The 10,000-nt window shown below is 44.4% G+C and overlaps 1 protein-coding gene and 1 long non-coding RNA gene across 3 annotated transcripts in view; one reads left to right on the forward strand and one right to left on the reverse strand.

Moving 5' to 3' along the window:
* The window catches only part of pcdh1b (protocadherin 1b), a 137,544-nt gene that overhangs the window by 116,526 nt on the left and 11,018 nt on the right, over positions 1-10,000 (forward strand). The window contains exon 5 of one of the 2 annotated variants that reach the window (XM_017474143.3): positions 7,440-9,820. The exons of the other annotated variant lie outside the window; for it this stretch is intronic. Coding sequence (XP_017329632.2) covers positions 7,440-7,495 — 56 coding nt within the window. The 3' untranslated portion in view covers positions 7,496-9,820. Of the gene's footprint in view, positions 1-7,439; positions 9,821-10,000 lie in introns of those variants that run through there. 2 annotated transcript variants of the gene reach the window in all.
* Positions 1-10,000, reverse strand: part of LOC124628448 (uncharacterized) — a 12,533-nt gene that overhangs the window by 1,756 nt on the left and 777 nt on the right. Inside the window, exon 2 of the long non-coding RNA XR_008396928.1 lies at positions 1,203-1,276. This is a non-coding gene — a long non-coding RNA (uncharacterized LOC124628448). The remainder of the gene's footprint in view (positions 1-1,202; positions 1,277-10,000) is intronic.

Here is a 10,000-nt window from a genome sequence, read left to right on the forward strand (position 1 = left end):
TCTTCATTTCTCTGTGTTTGTTTACACACTGAGTCGTAGTGGTCGTGATGACCTGAAACCTCGTTCTAAAATTTTAAGTAGAAATATAAAGTATGTTTTTTGAGACGTCGATGAGGAGGTCCAGCATGAAATATTAGCATCTCATGAATATTCATCAGAAGATCCAGCTCATGAATATTCATCATTAAAACTGTTCTGGAGTCGTTTGCCAGCACAAAATTAATTTGCAGAGGCAGTAAGTGTGGACGTGTGTGTTTGTGATAATGGCTAACATCAGTCTGTGGGGACGAGTAAGACCAACACACACTGGGATGGAGAGAGAGAGAGAGAGAGAGAGAGAGAGAGAGAGAATAATGTTTTCACACTCATGTTTCAGGACTTGTTCGGGCTTTGTGTCTTTCACACTTTCAGCCTTTTAATGGTAATGTACTGGGATTCACACTTTCATATTTCATGAGATTTCAGTCTGAAGCCTTGGACAGGCGCGTGTTTAAACAAGAGTGTAAGTGTATGAGGTTAAAATCTGATCAGAATACAATCTAAATATGACAGCAGGAGTGAACACGCTCAGAGAAACACAACCAGAGTCTCAATATACACACAACACAACACAACAGTGCACAACTGTAATGAGTGAGTTCCTGTTCTCACTTATGTTATAGCAACTATAAAGACTCATTCCCTCACCATCCCTCTCTTTATTCTCTCTCATTATTCCCTCTATTCTCTCTTTATTCCCTCTCTCGATTCTCTCTCTTTATTCTCTCTCTATTCTCTCTCTCTATTCTCTCTCTATATTCTCTCTCTTTATTCCCTCTCTCGATTCTCTCTCTTTATTCTCTCTCTCTATTCTCTCTCTCTATTCTCTCTCTATATTCTCTCTCTTTATTCCCTCTCTCGATTCTCTCTCTTTATTCCCTCTCTCGATTCTCTCTCGATTCTCTCTTTATTCTCTTTCTTTATTCTCTTTCTCGATTCTCTCTCTTTATTCCCTCTCTCGATTCTCTCTCGATTCTCTCTTTATTCTCTTTCTTTATTCTCTTTCTCGATTCTCTCTCTTTATTCTCTCTCTCTATTCCCTCTCTTTATTCTCTCTCTTTATTCTCACTCTTTATTCTCTCTTTATTCTCTATTCCCTCTCTTTATTCTCTCTCTTTATTCTCTGTACTGAAGATGTGGAAAACTTAAAGTTACAGCTTTACCTCTGACTGTTACACAGTGCTGACACTGGAGACTCCTTCCTTAAACATCTGGGTTACGCATGTAACTCTGTTCCCTGAGAAGGGAACAAGATGTTGCGTTAGCTGAACGCTGTCGGAAGCACCCTCGCACCACCAGTATCTGAAACTTGTGTAATATCATGCCTATTTATAGGCCTGCCATGATCAGGTGATGTGGCAATTAAGCGTGCCACGTGATATATAAACTGCACCTGTGAACTGCGCCGTCAGCCTCTATTATCTGAAGCAAAGACAAAAATTCACAGGCCTGCCCCAGTATGGCAAAGCGACACATGTGTAACCCAGACGTTGCCTTTCAAAGGGAACTCCACATTGCGTTTAGCGTAACACTATGGGAACAAGAATACCCACTCCGTCATACCAAGGGTACGGCCTGTTCAAAAAGACCCAACCCCGAGGGTCACTGCAAGACACTTGAGCCCGGGCTGGAATGAAAATCCAGGCTGTAATAACGAATGAATCTGTGTGGCGTAGACCACCCTGAAGCAGCACACACATCCTGTAAGGATACCCCATTGGACAAAGCCTTCGAGGAGGCGACTGCCCTAGTGGAATGAGCCCTTATGCCCAGAGACGTAGTGAGACAGAGCACCTCATAAGCAATAGAGATTGCTTCCACTATCCAGTTAGAGATGTGCTGCTTTGACACAGCATCACCTCTACTGTTGCCGCCAAAGCAGACCAGCACCTGCTCTGACTTAGGCCACTGGCTGGGGCGGCGGACGTAAGTACACAGGGCCCATACTGGACACCGCAGGTGCATTCTCTCTTGTTCCGGTGTGGTAAATGGAGGAGGGCAGAAAGCCTGCAACACCACAGGCTGGGCAGCAGATGTAGGCACTTTAGGAATATAATCCAGTCTAGGATACTGGAAGTCCTTGGCTAATCCAGAGGTAAAGTCAAGGCACGAAGGGGCAACAGAGAGAGCTTGTAGATCTCCTACTTGCTTGAGAGGGCCAGCAGAAGAGCTATCCTTAGAGTCAGAAGCTTCTCAGAGGCTGACTATAAGGGCTCAAAAGGGGCCCCTGACAGACCTTCTAGGACCAGGGAAAGGTCCCAGGAAGGTATGCGCAGCCTGTAGATGGGCCTCAGCCGCATGACACCGCACATAAACCTAGAAGTTAGAGGATGTAGCCCTACAGAGGCTCCATCAACAGGGGCATGGCTGGCCGAAATGGTGGCCACATAAACACTGATTGTAGAAGAAGCCAACCCTGCTGAGAAACGTCCTTGTAAGAACTCCAGGACTGTAGCTATTGTGCAGTTCACTGGGTCTAGCTGACGTTCCTCATGCCACAATACAAAAAGCCGCCACTTGAGCGCATACAATTTCCTCGTGGATGGTGCTCTAGGGTTCAAAATGGTCTCTACAACCTCAGTTGTGTGACCAGAATCTTTGAGTTGGTGCCCCTCAGGTTCCAGACCCACAGTTTCCATAGTTCTAGCCGAGGGTGATAAATCACCCCTTCCGGCTTGAGACAGTAGATCCCTGTAGATGGGAATCTCCCAAGGAGTGCTGTCTAGCAGAGATATTATCTCTGACAACCATATTCAAGCTGGCCAATAAGGTGCTCCTAACAGCAGACATAGACGGTATTGGCAAACTCTCGCTAGAACTAGCGGGAGCAGTGCGATTGGAGGAAAAGCATATAGATGCGACCTCGGCCACATGTGCGCCATGGCGTCTAGCCCTAATGGTGCGGGAGGAGAGAGGGCAAACCACAGAGGGCAGTGTGTTGTCTCCTCGGAGGCAAACACATCCACTTCCGCTTGGCCGAACCTCCGCCATATGGACGCCACCACTTGTGGATGGAGTACCACCATTTGTGGATCCTGCCTAGACAGGATGTCTGCTCCCACATTCCAGCTGCCAGGAATGTACATGGCACTCACTGACAAGAACTTTCCCTTTGCCCTGAGAAGAATTAGTTGCACCTGCCTGAACAGGGGGCGTGAATGAACACCACCTCCCTGGTGGTTGATATATGAGACCACCGCTGTGTTGTCTATCACTAACACTAACACATGGTGACCTCTTAATTGATGAAAGGACTTCAGTGCTAGGAATACGGCCCACATATCTAGGCGATTTATATGCCACTCCAGATGAGGGCCGCTCCAAAGACGTGAGCTGGACAGCCATCTAAGACTGCACCCCAGCCCGTGAGGAAGGCATCTGTCATTACCATGTTGTGATAAGGAGACACCCCTAGAGTGTGACCCAAGGCTAGAAACTGAGGACACCTCCAAATACTCAGAGCACGTAGGCATCGCCGCATGACACTGGTTACTCTCAGAGGTTTCATCTTCGGACAAAACCTCCAACCTTTCAGTCACCACCGTTGGCTGCTGCTGCCATAAGGCCCAACAGTCTCTCGTAGAGACTTGAAGGGATGCCCAGAACCAGCTTTATCTTGCTCAATGTTGATAGGATCGATCCTACATGTGTTGGGGATAGAAACGCCCTCATCGTAGTAGAATCCCATATAATCCCTAGAAAAGTTGTCCTCTGCACTGGAGAAAGCATACCGTTCTTGAGGTTCAACCTGAGCCCCAAGCTTCTCATGTGGGCAAGAACAACACCTCGATGTTGAAGCGCCAGTTCCCTGAATCATGCTAGAATTAACCAGTCATCCAGGTAGTTTAGTACACGGGTGCCCTGGAGTCTCAAGGGAGCCAGAGCAGCATCCATGCACTTTGTGAAGGTGTGAGTGGATAAAGCTAGCCCGTAGGGAAGAATCCGATATTGGTATGCATTGTCTCCAAACGCAAACCTCAGGAACTTCCTGTGACTGGGCAATATTCTATTTTTTTTATCATAGAATTTTTATTGGAAATTTGCATTTACACATTATAACACCACACCCAACAACCCCAACAAAACAATCACAATGACTGGGCAATATTCCTATGTGGTAATATGCATCTTTCAGATCTATTGTCACAAACCATTCCTCAAACTGAATCTGTGTCCGAAGAGTACGGTTCAGATGATGCAGATCTAAAATTGGCTGCATACTCCCATCTTTTTTGTGAACCAGGAAATAACTGCTGTAACCCCCCCCCCCCCCCCCCTCCCCTTAGGGAACGGGGTACATGTTCCCTTTCAAAGGTTACTTTGACGTTGCATTTAGCATAACAGTATGGGAGCGCCCTTACTGTTATGCTAAATGCAACGTCTGGTTCCCTTCTCAGGGAACAGGGTTACATGCGTAACCCCGATGTTCCCTTTCAAAGGGAACTTCGACGTTGCATTTAGCATAACAGTAAGGGCGCTCCCATACTGTTATGCTAAATGCAACGTCTCGTTCCCTTCTCAGGGAACAGGGTTACATGCATAACCCCGATGTTCTATGGCCCCTTTGTCGAAAAGAGATCTTACTTCCTGCTCTAATGTTGGGCTCTGCTTTGTGCTGACTACTGTGATGAGCACACCTCTGAACCAGGGGGGTCGAGCTATAAACTGGACCCAGTAACCCTTTTCTATGGTAGACAGAACCCATGGAGACACATTTGGCAGTAGTTTGCACGCTGCCAGATGGTCTTTCAGTGACGTTAGCGTTTCCACATTCTGTTGCTGTGGCCGACCAGTCCCCCTAGCTCTCCGCGGGGGGAAGCAGGATGCCACACTCACCTTCTGTGACTCCCTCACACTAGCGCTGGCCCAGGCTCCACTCATGGATGCCTGGGTGAACTCTACATGATGGGGAAGGAACTGGCTGAATGCCGCCGTTTGCTGTTTTGCCTCACGAAACTTGTCGGCAATGGCATTAACCGCGCCGCCAAACAGGCTGGAAGGTTTAACAGGGGTGTCCAGCAAGGAGACTTTATCTTTGTCCCCCATCCCTGAGAGGTTGAGCCATAGTTGCCTCTCCACCACAACCAAGCTACCCATTGAACGGCCGATATGACGGGCCATTTTCTTGGTCGCTTGGAGAGACAAATCTGTGGCACGGTGCAGCTCTGCCACTGCCTCGGGCCCAATTCCCTCCCCAGTGTCGAGCTCACTCAGCAGGTCTGCCTGGTAGGCCTGCAAAACTGCCATTTTATGCAGTGAACCACAAGCAGTGAACCACGCCTACTTAGATCAAAAGATGCAGGCTATTTGACGGTACCTAGAATAGTGAAGGCTACAGCAGGGGGAAGAGCTTTCTCTTATAGAACCCCACTGTTATGGAACAGTCTTCCAATTAGTGTTCGGGACCCAGACACAGTCTCAGTGTTTAAGTCTAGGCTTAAAACGTATTTGTTTACTCACGCCTACCCTGACTAGTCTCTCTGTTATGCTAATTCCCAGTCCTAATAATCTTTTCTCTCCTCTCTCCTTCTGCCGAGCCACACGCGATTTTATGGAGATACTAGAGATCCTGATCCTTTCTGATCTCCGGACCTGCCAGATCCTTTTCGGATGTCCTGCCTCTGGATGGAGCTCTCATCTTCTCCAATTCCAGACTGCTGGGACTACGGCTGCTTCTTTGGCCATACAGAATTCATATAAGTCAATAATGAACTTTTTCACACTAACTGTTGTTACCAAGATGAGGATGGGTTCCTTTCTTAGTCTGGTTCCTCTCAAGGTTTCTTCCTCTTAAAACATCATAGGGAGTTTTTCCTCGTCACCATCGCCACTCAGTGGCTTGCTCAGTTGGGATAAATTCGCACCTTTAATATCTGTATACTGTGTTGATATTTCTGTAAAGCTGCTTTGAGACAATGTCTATTGTAAAAAAGTGCTATACAAATAAAATTGAATTGAATTGAATCCACCTTTGGCATAGGTAAATAGCCATGCTGCTCACTCCACACGACGGCTGATTAATCAGACGCCGTGGGGTTATAATCACGGCTAGTGTATGGTTTTCCCCAGAAGCATGATATTTCATCATGCACTCCTGGAAAAAATTTTCACTGGAGAGGAAGCGCTCATCCAGCCTGCTACGAGCCACTTCCTCTTCCCCGGGCCAGTCTATATTCAGCTTTTCAACTGCCCTAGTAATAACCTCAAGCAGCTCTTTATATGCTTGAGAGCTGCTCTCGGTTTTTGATGCAGTGGCACCCTCTACTGACTCCTTGGAGTCAGCGAGGGTGTTTTGGCTTGCCATAGGGGAAGGAGGAGTCATGAGCTCCAAAGTCAGGCGGAGAGCCGGACCTGGAAGACAGAGCAAGAGATAGAGCCACGCTCGTCTCCTGCTCCTCTTCCAGATCTATACAAAATCCCCAGGACCTGAGCCGGTTGGCTGCCTCGGCAGCGGGTGGCCCAGATCCACGAGGCTCTGAAAGCCATCTCCCTTCTGCTGAGAAGAGAGCAAGTCGTGAGCAGAGTTGCCTAATCGTAAAGCGTTCATATTGCTCACGGTCAGACCCCTCGACGGCTGCTGTGGAATGCTCCACCCCTAAATACTTCACATAGAAAGCGTGTCCGTCTCCCCCGTGATGAAACGGGAGCAAGGCGTAACACACTTTCTGAATTCTCTCTCGCTCATTCTTTCTTTCTCTCTTTTTTTTTAAAAAAGGGATAGAAAAGTCTATAGAAAATATAGAGGAGAAATGAAGCGTCTTTTTGCTTCTTTACACAAACGACCGACATGCAGTCTCACTGAAGATAATAAGGCTGATGGCGTGGTTCACAGGTGCCATATATATATATATCATGCGACACGCTTAATTGCCACGTCACCTGATCATGGCAGGTAGGCATGATTTTACACAAGCTTCCGATTCTGGTCGCACGCAAGGGTGCTCCCGTAGTGTTATGCTAAATGCAATGTGGACTTCCCTTTGAAAGGGAACACGTTTCTCTTTACAGAAAACTTGACTGTATCAACGATTCCACACAGCCTTTAATCCATTTATGTCCCTGTGAATGAGCTGTTACTATAGAAATGATAACATTTTAGGACAAGTGCATTAATATAAACCTGTGATTTGCAGCTCTACTATCACACACACACACACACACACACACACACACACACACACACACACACACAGAGATGAAGGTTTATTCTCTAACTGATTATAAGCATCATTAATCACTCTCAGTACACTATGTGTGTATTGTGCATGCGCTGGTGAGTTATGAGCAGTATTTGAGCAGTGTATGAGCAGTAAATGAACAGTATATGAGTAGTGTATGAGCAGTCTATGAGCGGTATATGAGCAGTGTATGAGCAGTAAGTGGTATTTATCCTCTTGTAGGTGGCGTATCGAACCGTGGCAGAGAGAAGGGGGCCGGCCAAAAGAGACTGCACTAAACACTCGTCTTTTCCTCAAACTCAAATCAGTGTTTTTAATTTTTTTCACCCAGAAGGTGTGAAGGAAAACGGTGAATACCTGTCTCTCTCTGCGTCTGTCTTTCTGTCGCAACTACAACCTTTTTTTGTTTTTTGTCTGGGGATAGAAACTTGCACATGAAAGCAAACAAACCTCAGAGAAAAACTTTGTGAAGTTTATGAACTTTTTTACAGCTTTTTGGACCCTGTGTCCTTTAAACACATCAGTGGATCAGACGATGAGTCTCGAATGGATATGACATGTTTTGCTTTTTTGTATGAAGATATGCTGAGGATCTGTAGAGTAACTTACAGGTGAAAGGGTTTGACAGGTACGTCACTATCACATCATCACATAATCACATAATCATGTCATCACAGCATGATGTCATCACAGTCACGTCATCACACAATCACACAATCTCATAATCACAATCACTTCATCATATAATCACACAATCACATAATCACAATCACGTCATCACAATCACATAATCACACAATCACATAATCACACAATCACATAATCACAATCACGTCATCACAATCACATAATCACACAATCACATAATCACACAATCACATAATCACACTATCACGTCATCACAATCACACAATCACATAATCACAATCACGTCATCACAATCACATAATCACACAATCACAATCACACAATCACATAATCACACTATCAGATCATCACAATCACACAATCACATAATCACAATCACATAATCACACAATCACATAATCACACAATCACATAATCACACTATCACATAATCACACTATCACGTCATCACAATCACACAATCACATAATCACAATCACGTCATCACAATCACGTCATCACACAATCGCACAATCACAATTACTTCATCACATAATCACACAATCACATAATCACAATTACTTCATCACACAACCACATAATCATACAATCACATCACGTCATCGCAATCACATAATCACAATCACTTCAACACAACATCACATCATCACACAATCACACAATGACATTATCACATCATCACGTCATGTTATCAGCTGCCCACAGTCCTCATTTCATTTCTTCATCCCTCCCTCATTATTTCCTCTTCTATTTTCTTTCCATCTCTCTTCCTGTATTTGCATGACCTGATCTAGCTGAGTAACACACAGCACTGAGCTAATCTGCTACTTGCGTAATTGAGCTAGCGTTAATCTTACCTTGCTAACACTGGATATATAACTTTACGTAGTTAACGTCTTAATTCTGTAATTAAAATCAGAATTTTATGCTACATTTTATGCATGGTCATATGATCCTGTTTTTGAACAAGTTCTCAGCTTTATCATAAGCTCCACCCCCATTAGCCTCAGGATGCGTCACTCAGCAGATACATCATATCTCCTCTTCCTTTTCCTTTCTTCACATCTCCACTTCTGATCTTTTTGAACTTTTCAGGATTTCAGCTTTTTGAATTTTTCTCTTCTCTTCTCTTTTCCTCTTTTTTCCCCCTTCCATTTCTCTTTTCCTCTCATCTTAGTCAGTTATTTTTATTACTTTCTCCTCTACACTTATATTTTGTTTCCTTTTTTCTCTCTGCTCTCATTTCCTCCTCTTTTCTCTCACTTTCTTGCTCTCTCTAGCTCTTATTTTTTTTGTGTGTCTGTAATGTTCTCTGACCCCTAATCACATCACACAGCATTATTTTTCCTGCTGTCTGTCTCTCTTTGTGCCTCTCTCTCTCTCTCTCTCTCTCTCTCTCTCTCTCTCTCTGTAGCAAAAGAGGGAGTGATTTCTTGTTTGGAATAAAGACACTGCTCGTTTCTTCTCATCTCTCCATCATTACCATTTCTGAAGGTCTTTATTAAACAGAAACATACTGAATGGAGAATGTTACAGGAAGCATATTTTATCCCACCACTTATTTAACACTAAACCCTGAACATTTCACTCTTGTGGTTCTCATTAGAACACTAGCGTGTTTATGGGTGTGTCCTAAATGCTGGAGCTCAGGACTAATTAATGTTCCCACTAGTCCGCTGTACAGCATTTGGGACTCAGCCCTGAGAGACAGGCATTTGTACTCTTTGTACTTTCAGTCCATAAGAAACCAGGGTTCTTTTAGAGGATAGTGGAGAGGATGATCGAGTGCTGTTGGAGAACTAGTGGAGGTTCTGCAGAGGACATGATGTGAATGTTGTATATATTCTTCCTGACATTAACCCTTAAATGCATTCAGGCTTCATTAACCATTCAGGGTGTGACAGTTTATTCAGAACAAAGGTGTAGATGCTTATGGGTGAAGTGGGTGGGGCTTCTGTGTGGGGTGGGCACGGTTTAAGTGTCAGGTCCAGGGTGGTTAGTGATACGTGCATTTAAGGGTTAAAAAGTATTTATTAATTATATATATATATATATATATATATATATATATATATATATATATATATATATATATATATATATATATATATATATATATGTATGTATATATATAT

This window comes from Ictalurus punctatus, chromosome 8 (assembly GCF_001660625.3).
Source record: "Ictalurus punctatus breed USDA103 chromosome 8, Coco_2.0, whole genome shotgun sequence".
In the NCBI taxonomy this organism is placed as follows: domain Eukaryota; kingdom Metazoa; phylum Chordata; class Actinopteri; order Siluriformes; family Ictaluridae; genus Ictalurus; species Ictalurus punctatus.